The sequence below is a fragment of the Cynoglossus semilaevis genome, chromosome 1, assembly GCF_000523025.1.
Source record: "Cynoglossus semilaevis isolate Cse_v1.0 chromosome 1, Cse_v1.0, whole genome shotgun sequence".
In the NCBI taxonomy this organism is placed as follows: Eukaryota; Metazoa; Chordata; class Actinopteri; order Pleuronectiformes; family Cynoglossidae; genus Cynoglossus; species Cynoglossus semilaevis.
Window position 1 is genome coordinate 17,059,759 of NC_024307.1, and position 14,543 is coordinate 17,074,301.

At 39.8% G+C, this 14,543-nt stretch overlaps 3 protein-coding genes across 6 annotated transcripts in view; all 3 read right to left on the bottom strand.

Moving 5' to 3' along the window:
• ppp2r5eb (protein phosphatase 2, regulatory subunit B', epsilon isoform b) overlaps positions 1-2,414 on the bottom strand; it is a 28,349-nt gene extending 25,935 nt beyond the window's left edge. The window contains exon 1 of one of the 2 annotated variants that reach the window (XM_008315463.3): positions 1,893-2,414. Coding sequence is in view for 1 of the 2 variants with exons in the window: in XM_008315455.3 (XP_008313677.1) it covers positions 1,724-1,752 (29 nt within the window). In the remaining variant the exon portion in view is untranslated. Of the gene's footprint in view, positions 1-1,723 lie in introns of both variants that reach the window. The other variant, XM_008315455.3, reaches the window with a different exon arrangement.
• Positions 2,415-3,771: 1,357 nt separating this feature from the next.
• wdr89 (WD repeat domain 89) lies at positions 3,772-7,517 on the bottom strand. 3 transcript variants are annotated; one of them, XM_025055940.1, is made up of 2 exons: positions 7,447-7,517; positions 3,772-5,136 (listed from the first exon to the last, which is right to left on the bottom strand). In XM_025055940.1, exon 2 carries the CDS (start codon positions 5,102-5,104, stop codon positions 3,944-3,946), a length of 1,161 nt encoding a protein of 386 aa, XP_024911708.1. In that variant the 5' UTR covers positions 5,105-5,136; positions 7,447-7,517; the 3' UTR covers positions 3,772-3,943. The 3 variants fall into 3 exon arrangements, with proteins under 3 accessions (XP_024911708.1, XP_008313656.1, XP_008313649.1); XM_008315434.3 differs by lacking the exon at positions 7,447-7,517 and adding an exon at positions 5,881-6,373; XM_008315427.3 differs by lacking the exon at positions 7,447-7,517 and adding an exon at positions 5,925-6,366.
• A 4,588-nt stretch (positions 7,518-12,105) lies between these two features.
• Positions 12,106-14,543, bottom strand: part of LOC103382704 (sphingosine-1-phosphate phosphatase 1) — a 16,583-nt gene continuing 14,145 nt past the window's right edge. Inside the window, exon 4 of the mRNA XM_008315586.3 lies at positions 12,106-12,657. Coding sequence (XP_008313808.1) covers positions 12,106-12,657 — 552 coding nt within the window. The remainder of the gene's footprint in view (positions 12,658-14,543) is intronic.

A 14,543-nucleotide genomic window follows, 5' to 3' on the forward strand; every position in this document is an offset into this window, starting at 1 on the left:
GCATGTTCTTTCAATGCACATTTTCAAAAACTGCACAAACGCCACTATAGAGCACTGCACAGGCCAGTTTGTATTACTGCATAGACTTTGCACTTTTACATAAAGTCTGCATTAACTTTCAGTGCTGGTTCTGGACATATTGGGCATCAGAGCATTAGGAGATACAATACTGCCATACATTACTGTTGGGTGGCAAGTCCTGACTAGCTTTGTTGATAATTGTTTTTTTATTGCATTGTGAAAACTAGTAGCAGAGCCCATTTAGCAATTGTAAAATGTATTGTATATAGTTTATTATATGGGGTATTAAGTAAGTAATCTTACATTAACAAAGAGCAGCAATCAAAAGAAGCTTCTCTGTGAGAATTTCTTGAGCTTTGCCAATTGCTGGAGTTAGTGATTATTAGAACAAGCTTTACAGCAGCATCATATTCAAATGACTACCAGTTCAAAGTCAACCCTGTGATGCAACCAAATATTTTTGAGCCTCAGGTCATAATCGCATAATAGCAGCCATTTAGAGCTGATAAAGACAGGGACAGTTACTACACCAGCATCACCATAAACTCAGCAGTCTTTGGTTGATCACTTATCTCAGTTTGAGCTCAAGAAGAGGACCTGACAGACAGGGTATTCAGAAAGGCCAAGGCAGGACCAGTGCGACACCAACTCCTACACAAATACCATTACCATCCAATGCACACGGCCACATCTGGTCTCTGGCATGCACCGATTCGGCTGAAGCCATTCACTCATAAGCAAAATGAAGGTTCAAAACTCATTACAATGAAACCCCACCTTTTCTCAGACTTCTAATTCATTACTTTTTCCTATGTCATCAGATCATCCACATCACTAACGATGCTCATTCAAAACAACAAATACTGAGCATTAAAACAATTTAATTAAAAACGTTTTAGTTGACTATTTAAAATCTGCTAAGACGTCCAAATCTTCCAAAGACTGGAAAGCTATCCCCAAAGACCAAAAGTTGTATATAACAGATGGACGGTGCTAGCAAACTACATAGCCTGGCCAAGACTTTGAAATAAAGCAAACGTAATCTGTTTAATATACGTTAGTTAACGTGTAAACTAGGTAACACTCATAATACCACTTACAATAATAACATAACGTAATAACACTTACACACACGTTTATGTCAATGGCAGGTATTCAAGTTCGAGTCGTACCGTACTGTCAAATATTGCAGTATTCGACGAAAGATTAATGGTACGATAAAATGTTGCACGCTACTAACAAATGATAAAGTGAAAAGGGACAGAAAAGCAAAACATACTGGTACGAAGTTTTAATATGCGTATTTGTAATGGGCCTGGCAGCAGCAACAGCACACTGTTCAAAAAGTTGACAGCGCGACAATGAGCCCACATTTACGTTAGGCCAGCTAACCGCGTTAGCTTTAAAACTGTCCGTGACAAAAAATGTATTAAATACACTAAAATACGAGCTACTAAGTAACCAAAAAAATACTATAGAACGAATAATATCGAAATAATGGTCCGGTGTTCCTAAAAGTTGTCAAATATATTGACGTAAAGCGGTGTGTTTTTTAGCATGCCACCTAGTTAGCTGGCTTCGGGATAAGCCACGCTAGCTAACTAGCTAGCAAGCGTATAAACTATACATACGTCTAAAAAATTGTTCTATTTATACAGATAAACTGTAAACCTAAAAAATTTAAACTTTGTAGTAACATTACCTGGACGGGTTCGGGCGGTCACCCATCATCCCAGAAGGAAATTAGAGGGGAGGGAGGTGGGCAGTGCTAGTGCTGCTAATCGTCAGCTATTATAGCGCTCACAGACTGGACTCAATGACAGACAGGGGGAGAGAAAAAGAGACTCCACTGGAACTGGACTTGGATATACCAGAATGATCCTGGACTTGGGCAGGAACCCAACACCACACGACTGACTCTTGAGTTCCCGAGTCCCGGGGACGCTGCAGCAGCCGCCCCGCCGTGTGTTAGCCGCTGTTAGCCCTCGGGTACTTTTCACCTGAATCCTCTGCGCTTCGCAACGAAGACGAGAGGAGTGATTTAGATATTTTTAAGAAAAAAAGGATGAAAAAAATGAATCAGCGAGGCTTGAACACATCCGGCCCCCAAAAAAAGCCAGAAAAAATATACCCCACGTTAGCCTCTGTTTTCAGCTCCGGGAATAATCCTCAAACTTCCATTAATAACAGACAAAACAGCGATGTTTTGTTGTGAAATGATTACATTTAACCTCGATACATTCCTGTACTTGCGGGCCTTTTTCCTCTATTTGCCCTCTGGATTGTGTTTTTCTCGCTTCGTTTATGATCCGCTGCTTCTTTCGCCCTATTGTCAACACTGAAGCTGCTGCTGCTGTTGCTGCTCACACCGCGGCGCACACACAAGCACACAAACCCACTACCGCTACAGCCTGGTGAAAGGCGGTGCAAAAAAGCTGATTGGGTGTCGCTGCCTTGGCCGAGCGCAGTGATTGAACAAGAAGCGCCATCAATCTCAGATGGGCTTTTCTGTGTGGATTCAGCGGGTTTGGTGGAGAAGTAGAGGGGAAAGGAGGAAAGGCAGACCAGAGGCAGAGTTTTCTGTGTTTTTTTCGCTCCACACCGAGGCAGGAATGAGGTTAAACCTGCTCCAGGCCCTGCCCCGAGCATTTGGTTCACTCTTACCCCGCGCTTTTACGAGACATTAGCCACAGTTTTATGGCGTTTTTACCGTACGAATGTGTAGATTAAACACAGGGGCGTTGTTACATAACTACACGTCCAGGGGCGTACAGAATAGGTGGGCACGGTATGTTGGTTTCACTTTGAAGCCCCGTTAAAAACAGGATCTGTTTTAAGTTATTTATTGCAAACAAAATAATGCATAAAAAAACAAAGTTTGTTTGATGACAAGAAGAAGATGCACATGATAAGTGACTTAAGCAGGGCAGAGACAACGTTATGCCAGTCCTGGTACAGATGATAACCAAATGAAAGGGTTTGGCCTTCCCCACCCAGCCCTGTAAACAACTGCAAAACATTCTTGGCTTTTGTTTCATCTACCATGCCCTACAACCCCTGTAATATCTGTGCAGCCTGCTGCACGGCTCTACCTCAGCATGAAACACACTCTGAAGGAGCGTCATAATTAAATCATCTAAATTACCTATAGCCAATTGAGTTTAATGTCATATGGCATATCATTTAACTACATTTTTAAAAAGTATAAAATCATTATTTCAGTGAACATGATTTATACACTTGAATTAATGACCGTTGACCAATTTTACTAGATAATAATAGACCAGCTCATAACAGAATGGTTTTAAAAGTAATGCATCACACACTAATATATGATAACTATATTTATTGCAATAGATGAAATGGTGGAATATGTTTCTGGACAGTCCTTTATAATAATGTGAGGTTCTCTTATTGTATCGATTAAAACAAAACATGGACTGTGATACATGCTGTACAAATATTTTTATTACAAACTTTGTATAAACTAGATATCTGAGATTTTGCAGATATTAAAGTCGTTATTTTTTGTATGCGTATTTATACACTATATACTGTTTCCAAAAAAAACAATAAACCATTTTTAATGCATTAATTAAAAAAATAAGTATTTTCAGTTGAATTCATCCCTATGAATATTTAACGAACTAAAAAATGGAAACACCACTGCAAAAACTGATTTAAAAAAAGAATGAATCTCATGAATAAATAAATTATTTAATCTAAGTCTACAGTGTCTGAAGAATGTGCCAGATTTTGTTTTTAATTTGATAAAACTGAATTCTCAAAGCCACTGTACAATGGCTGATATCCAGATTTCACACAGAGTAATCTTAAAAGAAAATATAGTGACGTACATGATTGATTTTTTGTTGTTATTTGTTGAAATGTCTTTTCTGGAGTTAACCACACCATCAAGTCTTTATGTTTTTTTTTCCTTCCCATAGCCATGCTTTTTATGAGGCCTGGATTTGCGTCTTAAGCTCGACTCGCTCTTAAAAGACTCCCTCTTGCCTCCCTCCTTGGTGAGCTCCACTCCTCCTTTCCACAGCAGCAGCTGACCATCCTCTCCACCTGTGACAAGCCCTTCTGCCACCGTGTTCCACATGAAGCAACGCACAGTCAATGTGTGGCCTCCCTCCAGGCTCCTCAGCAGTCGGAGTCCATCTCTGTCACACTCCATCAGGTGCAGATCTCCACTGTTCATCCCCCCGACCACCAGCAGCTTCTGAGTGGCTTCCAGCCATTGTCCTCCCACCAGGTAATCCACACCTCCTCTGCCAGGGAGTGGAGTCAGACTCCGAGCGTCAGAGGTGCTGTAGATGGTGAGAGGCTCCTCTGTGTTTAGCTGACCTAGATCCCACAGGTGAAGACCCTCGTCATGGCTCAGGCATAGTAGCTGGTTGTAGTCTGGTCCAGACCAGCACACAGAACCAGCCGAGGAGTCACTGTTGCAGGTGGCGAGCAGCGCCTCCTCCTCAGCTCCTCGGCTGAGGTCGAAGACATTTACCAGGCCGTCAGTGGAGCCGGAGGCTAGACGGTCTTTGTCCTGAGGATGAAAGCACACCTGTGTGATGTCATCACTGTGCGACTCCGAGTAGACCCCCAGAGGACCATCACCAGAACCAGCAGCTCCAGGTTTTCTGCTGTCCCAGAAAACAAGGAAACTGTCCTCATTGTTCATCTGCTCTGTTCCTGCACATAACAAGGTGTCGCTGCAGTTCAAGTCGAAGCTGCAGAAATGGTGAGACTCGTCGCTTTTAAACGTTTGCACTGCCTTTGACCCAGGCTGACGGACGTCCCAGCCATGCACTGTCCCGTCAGCAGAAGCAGAGTAGAGCAGGTCAGTGGATCTATGAGCAAACGTGACCCCACTGAGAGGCCCAGTGTGGCCCTGATACTGACCAATCAGACTCAGAGTGTTCTTGTTATGCAAGTGAAGCGTGAAGTTGGAGCAGGAAACTGCCAAGAGCTCAGACGAAGAGTGAGGCTGCAGGGCTATGTGTAGCAGGTAGGTGGGTTCTTCTGGACGAGAGCGACAAGCGACTGACAAAGCTTCAAGTTTCTTCTGCAAAGACTCCATGGAAGTTCAATGTGATTCGAATGAAAGCAACACTAGGAAAAATAACATTCAAAGAATTCTATTAGAATCTCTGGAAGAGAAACAGAGACCAAGAGAATGTTTTTTGATGTCTGAACTTTCTCCCAAACATTTAGAGATAAACGGCAGATTTATATTTTGATCAGAATTTTATCCAAAAAAAATGAAAAATCTAAAATACAAATTTAAGACTATTTTTTCTAGAATTCTCAGAATGACATTCTCTCACAATTGTGGCTTATCGGTTCAAAATTAGGGAAATCAAAAGAAACCAGGGTTGCATGAAAATTATTTTAAGAGTTCCACCTTAAAACTAAGAGTTCTAATCTAGATTATTTTACCACTGAAAAACAAATAAAAGTCAAGGAGTTACCAAATAAAAAGACGTCCCTGTAGCAGCAGGTATCGGTACAAAAAAGTGCTACTAAAGTAAACGTTCATTCTTTGAACTATATTTAATTGTATAAACGCTATTGTATTGTATTATATTGTTTTGTATATATAATAATATATAAAATTATATTGTATTATATTTAAATGAGAAATAATCGCAAATCTTTAGGCGAGTATTATTTAAGGGCTTTTACACGTAATATTTGGCTATTTCTTTCAACAAAACGCAAAATAAATGTGCATTTTTTTAACGTGTTAACACGGTCTTGACAAGTTTGTCAAACAACACGAAAATCCACTTGTGTCTCTTTTTTTACGTTCATGTTCACTGTGACTGCATCATTATCTGTACGTTGTTTACTTACAGTCAGTTTCCAGACTAAATAATCTTCATAAATGAGGAACAAACCTCGTAAAGATGTGGTCGTTGTCTCCGACATTCATGAACAGGCGCAGTGTTTGGGTTACGAGTATTCAAGTTATGACATTTAGTCTCATCAAATACATTAGTTCTGTTGAAAAACAATAGTTAAACAAAGCATCAAACTTGAAAACCAAACACGTTAGAGTAAACGTGGTGTGTTACAGGATGAATGTCCGGCGGGAAACTCGCCCTCAGAAAACTGTTCCTCCCACTGAATGTTCTGCTCCCTCCCCCCCCAAAGGATTTGAGAAACAAATCCTTTGTTTCTCATCACAGCGGAGATCTATAAAATATCACTTTTCACACAAAAGTTCTTAAGTGTTTTTTAAACCACAATACCTGTCGGGAAGCTCAAACCACGATTAAAGATTGGATTTCCTGGGCTTTAAATAACCTCATAAATGCTAACATTAACCTGACAAAAAAAAAACATAAACAGGAAAATAAATTGTAAATATTCAATGTAATCACTGAAATTTTGATAAAGTTTGATAAAACCACATCGATTCATTTGGCCGAGTAGTTTATCTCGGTTTGTCCAGCAGGTGTCAGGAGCACTTTAGTGTGACTGAAGCCTTTGAGCTGTTGAGTGACCCAGATCTAAGATGTGGCATTGAAAGAGAAGATGAAACAAAGAGAATGAAACTGTTTTTTCGTTCAACAGTTATTTTTGTCTTTAAAACCACAGAGAGCTTGAGCTTAGCCCTAACCCTAACTTTCAGTTTAAGTACAAGAAAGTATCTGGTCAAGCAGGTGACAATTAAAGAGTAAAAATTATAACATACAAAATATAACATATCAATACAGCAATCAGTTACCACCAGCACATAACATGTATTCATTCATATTCTAACCTTCTATTCCATTTTCATGCCACAGGAGGCTGGAGTCAATCATAGCAGCCATCAAGTGAGGCCAGAGTTACACCCTGAAAAATTCTCCAGTCCACCACATGGTCACATATAAAGGAAAACCTGGGTTAAATTCCAAGACCGTGAGAACAAGAAAACCCCATACTGAAAGACCAGCAGTTACCACTGGGCCTGAACCGATGGAGGTTTTGCTGTGGGCCCCTCACACTCCCAGGTGTCAATCAAATTAGTCAAAAAATTATTAAACGTTTTAGTAAAGAATTGACCAAAGTGAAAACATTCTCCAAATGCCTAGAGAATTTGTAAATACTGTAATTAACAGGCAGGACTGTCCACCGGGAGAATAAAAGTGAAATCCAGAAACTTTTTCATACTGGGAACATGATGAAAAAAAAATCCCAGATGTCTTTATTCTTTGGTCCAGCAGCAACAGCTGGACTTTGTCCTCTCAGGTTTGGCACAGACAAGGGAAATTGTGATCAGCCAATGACACACCACTCCACTGCATCAGTGTGTTTGTGTGTGTGACATCATCACATGGTCTAAATCAAACAGGGTCAGCCACAAAAACCCTGGATCACATATCTGACTTTTATTTGAATACAAATTACAAAGGAAACATAAAGATAACTCACTGCCTTTTTCATTTCCCACAAGTTTCTCTTGATGTTCTTCTGGTTGTTGCAGCTGCAGTTTGGTCATAGCTGGTTAAAGGTCAGAGGTTGCACCGCACTGGAAACAAAACCCGCTTAAAGGAACAGTGAACCAATTCTGAAGTTTGGTTGAATGGAGCAATATTAGTGTACTTCATTTGCCAATGGCCATAGAGAAAATCACTGATTTAAGCTCAATGGGACATGGTTTCTGCTGGTCTACTGCTGCCCCATGTGGTCAGTTTATGTCAGTTGCATAAACCAAAACAGCCGTTTTTAAACACCAAAGTGACAAAAACACACACTTGACCACAGATGTGATAGAAGCAGGACTGGATCAACAGCTGCTCTGTGGTGTCTTAAATATTATAATATAATCCATCCATCCATCCATTTTCATCCACTTATCCATTACCTGGTCGGGGGGCGGGTGGCAGCAGTCTCCATGACCACCACCCAAATCACACTGCACCGTACCAACCCCCCTGAACCTTCCTGCAGCTAGTGAGTCCACTGGACTGGTACCAACCACCCTGACTGGGATTCGATCTTGCCCACGAGGTGAACCCTGGGGTTCCACACCAATGACAGAGACGTTGACTCTGGGCCAAAGAGCAACATATTATAATATTATTATAATATCTAGATTCTCTTTAGAGGTTGATGTTGTTCCTTCTTAGGAAGAAAGGATAGAAAACCTGTAATCTCATCACATCACATTTTATTGCAGATAATTCCAGACAGACAGGCAGAAATCAGGTCACCCAAGAAGTAAAGATTTGATATTTCTGGGGAGGGGGTGAGGGGGGGCACTGCACATAATAAAAAAGTGGCGAAGTGGTGTCTAAGGATTGAATAAAATTCGACCACCGCATCAGAAGACATCAAAATAGAACACACACCAGTTTTCAGCCACAGTGACATTCATGTTACTATTTCAAATTCAACCAAAGGCATTAAACCGAGCAACAATATGAACAAAATATTTTCCCCAACAAAATCATAAAACTCAACATAGTAAAAAGCAGAATCAGAAAGATGTAAATTTTTGCACAAAAGTACTAAAATATTCAGTCAATTTTACTTAAACAGAAATAAAGTGTTTAGAAATATTTGGTCAAAATCAGATTTGATTTAAAACAAAAGATTTATATAAATTCATTAAATTCCAAATGACATGGTTAGTGCAGTAGCAGCCCCAGGAGACAGGGGGTGCACGGGAGCAAGAATCTGTTCTTTTTCCAAAGTTACAATGAATTTAATAAAATACATAATTTTAAAGTCAGTTCTCTAATTGTCTTACTAACTGTAAAATACCAACTCAAACCACTTCAAACGTTGTAAAAATGGTCATTTCTGATTGGTACTTTTTTCAAATACAAACAACAAAAAATAAATCTTTAATATTTATAAAAACTATAAAAAGTTTGTGTGCATAAAGAATTCCATTTCAACATTCTTACAAATAATTATAAGGATCTTATTGTGCCCAGAATTCAATATTACACACTTTGAATATCAATCATTGATATTAATCTTTAATAAAACACGCAATGTTTAGGGCAAAAACTTAATTTACATAAATTTCCCATTTATGTAAATTTCATCAGCAGGACAGAGGAGCACCAGGGGGCATAAATCACGTAAAATGTCAAAATTTAAGAAGGAAAATTCTAATGCATTTATGAAACGTTGATACAAATTCATGTTTACCAAGATTTCATTAAAAAAAGTAAAAGCAATTGTCAAAATCTTTTTTTTTGGAAAGTAACAGGAATTGAATTCCTTTTTTTCTGGTCTAGAAAAAAAGGAGGATAAAACAGGAAAGGCAGCCAAAAGTCCAGGAACTAAGTAAGAAGATGGAAAATAAACTGTGTGCAGGTTCATTTTAAAGGTTCACTTTGAGAAATTCTTTTTGAAATTAAAAATAGGACTGTGCATCTTCGTACTGATATATAATGTATATTAAGGCATACAACTTGAAAAAAAAAAATCACATGAACTTTCTCCATTTACTAAACTATATAATAATAGTTTAGTCTGAATTGAATTTCAAGTTTTTTTAGGGATAGCAATTTATAATTTTAGGACCAGCTAAAGCCAGTCTGTCCAGCTCAGTGAAGGCAGTGCAGTGCATTATGGGAACAGTGCATTTATAATATTAAAGAAGTACCATTAATCCAACTCAACCAAACAAAGTAAGGGGAAACACCCATCCCATGGTAGAAGGCCATGACTTCAGATATATGACATCACCAGCAGGGGGCAGCAAACGCTGAGAGCATTTTTCCACGTGTCCAAATGACTCCTTGCAATATTCGATCACTGTGAACATCCTACAGATTATGAAAAGTTAGTTCCGTTAGTGTAGTAAATGATTCAACCAGGGTGGTCTCTGGTCTCCCTGCACGTCCTGCTAACCAACAAGTCCTCAAAAAACTGACATGTCCAGTTGCATAACGGAACTCTTCAACCTTGACCATGACCTGGATGACTGAGAATCTTCAAAGGTATACCTGGACTTTGTCAAGGCTTCACTGGGCAAAATCCTTTTTAAACCAAGTCCATGGTTTTTGGTCAAAGGTATTCTCAAAGGTCTGACTAAATCAGAAGTCTGAAAGTCTGAGATGTTCCTTCTGTTATCGTTTATAAAAGTTAAACACACTCTTAGGTTGGTTCCTGTACTTGGCAGTACACGACCATAAACATAAATTTCTCAGAACCCTAAAGCAAGGCACATCACAGAGAGCAGCTTTGATGCCGAACTGTTAATTCCATCAGGAAAAAGATATATGCCAGTGAGATAAAATCCAGATTTATCCAGTTGGTCATCTCTGCTGGTTTGAGTGATCCACTTTCTGAAAATGTATCTTTGAAAATGTTTGATTTTCCGTTTTTTTCAGTCACATTTAAATTAACATTTAACTTCTTCATCATATGAAAAAAAAAAAGGCTGAGCACCAAGGGCCTTGGGAAAAAACCTGGTGGAACACCACATATTAAAGCCACTGGAATGAATTAATGAGGAGTTCATGTTGACTAGTTTTAGGTCTTTTTAGGTCCAAACCTCAACATTTTCAAACAAGACATTAAGGAATAAAGCACTTTGTGCTCCATTTCGTTTCTTTTTTTTATAAAAATCTATTTTGAGGCAGCTTTCTAAACATTTTTAAAAATGTTTTTCAATGTCTTCTCCTTCATGTCCGTCCTTATTGATGACACATGCATGTGAAACTGCAAAGCTTCTAGAACATTCTTATGTCAAAAAAGTACAGTCGTTTTTCAGTGTCATCTGATTCCCATGAATGGGAAATGAAAAATCTCAGCTTCCAATCAAAATGCTGCTTCTTTTTGCCCTTGTATGTGCCTTGTTTCTATTTTTTTTACACTGACAGGAAAAGCAATCATACCATAAAAGTGGAAGAGCCCTTTAAAAAACAATACTGTACAAGTGCAGTCAAACGCTTTACAGAAATGCTTAGGTTCTTGATTTCTGAGAAAACATAATTCACAGGAAACAACAACAACAACAACAAAGGAGCTGTTGATCCCAACACAGCAGTGAATATTTGGGCTGTCACTTCTTCAGAATTTATGTTCAAAGAACTTTTAGGATGATGCAGTGATTCTTGTTGTTGCCTCACAGCAAGAAGGTTACTGGTTTGTCCTCATTTAGACATGTTGAAGTTCTGAAATCAAACAATTAGTTCTTGATGGCCTACATCTTCACAACTTCTTCTGTAAAAATACAGGAGTAAATTAGCTTAGGATCAAGGCATACCCAAACATTAATGACTTTTGTCAGTTCAAAGGAAATGGTTGCCTTTATCTTATACTTTAAATGTTTATTAGGCAGAAGTCTTTTTTTTTTTTTTAAATATGGAGAACATACAAAGGCTAAACAGAGGGAAAATAGGGAAGTCAGTCCCAGAACCACCTGGTTCTGTACTATCACCTGAGCCACAATCCTACTGAAAGGGGTTTCCATGTAAAGTAGCACTTCTGTCAAAATCGCATCTTTGGGAAAAAGTGACAGCCCTTACACTAAGTCAAGTACATGTTCTATTGTGGTTCTACAGGTTCCCTCTCTCTCTCTCTCTCTGTGGTTCTTTGTCTGTTCTATTGATAAGAAGAACACGATTATAAAGTCAAATACTCATCAGTAGAAACTGGTGGCAGTTCAAGTCTATAAGGGCCAGTGGTACGAAGTCTAGTTGGTATCTGGTGAGCAGTGTGTGCTGCTGCTGCTGCTGCTGATGATGGTAGTGGTGGTGGTGGTGGATGTTTGACTCTGACCATCTCCAGATATTCTACAGCACCTCCTGGAATCAGGCGTCATTTAATTTGATTTCAATAACTCAGGAGAGCAAGAATAGCAAGGGGCAATTACAGTGTCACATGACGAACCAGTCAAAGCCAAATCTGATTTCCAGTCCAACAGGAAAACAGTGAAAGAAGCTGTTAGCAGCTGCTGCAGTTCATTTCTTTATTTTCTTCCAGAGGAGTTTTTAAAAAAGGAAAAAGAGTTGGTGTTTTTATTGTCCTGTCTCTGGTTGTGGACCAGCTGTATCCATCAAAGGAATTGGTTTTGGTCTAGGAACAGCTCATAGTCCACTTTAGTTTTTTGGCTCTCATTTGCCATCAGGACAGGTGCAGATAAGTGAAGAGCAGAGGAACCAGGAAGAGAACATTCAGGCCCACCGTGCCGTAGACGATGTATCTGTACGGCAGCTCCACCTCCATGTGCTGCCGAGCCTTCCTCACATCCTGACTGGGAACTCCAACCACCCAGCACACCAATGGAATGGTGAGAGCCTTCATCAAAGCCCTCGTGGCCACCAGCACCAGGACCCCCACTACTATCCTTATCATGGCAGCCCCCACCAGACCCATGCTAAGTGGGGGCAAGACCAATGGCAGCTGCTCCGGCGTTGGGTCCGGCAGCAGACCCAGGTTGTAGTTGATGTGTGAGGCTAAGGCCACACCAGCGCCTGTGCCCAGGATCTGAGCGGTGTCACCTCGTGATGTGCTCCAGGTGTCCAGGGTGAAGGAGAAGAGGCCCAGGCCCAGGTGGAGTGAGATGATGATGAGCGGGGCGTAACGACACGTCAGGTTGAAGTTGTCAATCAGTTCCAGGGCAGGGAGAAAGAAGAGGAGGATCAGGGCACTATAGAGGACTCCAACAATAACGTCCTGAGGAGACAGGAAGACAACATGGAGGTCGTGAAGCCGCAGTCCTCAACAATATTAAACAGTCTACAGTCCCTCACAACCCATTTGACAGTCGTGTCAGTCAGTTTGACAGTAGTGGACTAGGCTGGTCTGATGTATTCGGCCTCTGCTGGATGAGATGGGATTTTAAGCTGCCTTATTGACTGTGTATTGACTATGTATTAGAACAATATTAAGTAAATGGACGGTTGAATTGTTAGATATACTGCAAACGTCATTATGTCCAAATGCACTCGAAAGTCCTAATATTTAGCAAAACTATTAATTAAGCTATGATTGACCTTTTTGCCGGAATATCAGCTAAGCTACTCTTGCTAACTGTGGGGCTAACAAGTTATCAGGTGGTTAGCTATTAAAATCTCATATATACTTTGTTTATGTATTTTTTATATTATTATATCAATATTATTAAGGTTTTGGACAACTTTGAGCCATTTCTTCAGTTTAAATTTAGCCAATAATATTTAAACTAAATATGTAGCTAGAACTGGCTTTTATTTAGCTAACACTTATCCACTCTGTAAACTTTTGTAATATCTCCATTAAACACAACCGACATTAGTGCAGTGTGCTATACAAAGGTACAGCTGGATATTTTTCTCCCATTAATTAGAAAATGTATTAATTACAAATTACAGTAGCCTGAAATGATTGTTAAAGAAAACTTCAACAGCAATTTGCCTTAATTTCTGACGTTGTTTTGCAATTCCTGTCGACTGCAGTTGAAGTTAGTGATACAGAATAGTACAGTAGCCTGAAATGATTGTTAAAGATATATGATAATATGTGCTGCAGCAGAACAACAAATGAGAACGTCTAACTGTGTGAGATATGAGACAGGAAGAGCTCTCCAAAGGTTAGTGAAGTTTATCTCTGCTGTCATTGCAATCTTTTATCAGCACTTTCTCTCGTATGACCACCACAGGCCACATCTGTAATTTTCCCCTCCACTGACACAAGGACAATCAGCTGGAAAGGTCGTCCTGGGGTGTACTGTACGGCCCAGAGCAAAGACCATGTCATGTTGGAGAAGAAGCTTTTATCTAAAGTGCCTGACGATAGCAACCAATAAGCATTGATGGGAACAGAGCAGCTAATCTTCAGTGAGGCATGGCCTTAAGTGATTCCTGCCTATTGTTCACGTGTAATGTATAACGACTAAATGGATCCTGCTATCAGAGTGAACAGTGACCCTGCCGGAGGCACAGAGCCATAAACATGGAGTGAAGGGACCTTGAGCAGCCAGGTGCAGCCATAGACGAAAATGACCTCCTGTTTAAAGCATGAACATTTGTGACTGGAACCACAAGACAACAATAATATAAATATGTAACACCAATTATATTATAGTAATATATATACTAATCAAACAGCTAAAGTCCTAGCTCTACCAACGTACCCATGAATATTGGCCATGAAACATAGGTTTTTATGGATGAAGTCAATGCTTCGGATGTTTTAAATATATTAGAAAATAAGAACCAAACGACTGATTTGCAACAGTTGTAAAACTTTGGTTGCACATTAACTGGAGGCTGGCAGGTTGATTAATCAGACACGCGACCATCAGTGGATGAGAAACTGTTTGACGCCATGGCACATTTTAATGCTGCCTGAGTCTGGAAGCTCCAGCCCAAAAAGGTTAACATTGGGTTGATGTTATCAGCTAGAAATGAGATCTGAGAGCACACTACTGATATGTCTCGTGTTACTTCACTCTGAACACCAGCACTTTAGACCTGTAGAACTGTCCTGCTGTTCATATGTTTTAGTTACACTGCTGATGAGAATTCACTGTTTTTTTAAACAGGGGCACCATCGACTCAGTGACACTGGTTTTGTGAATC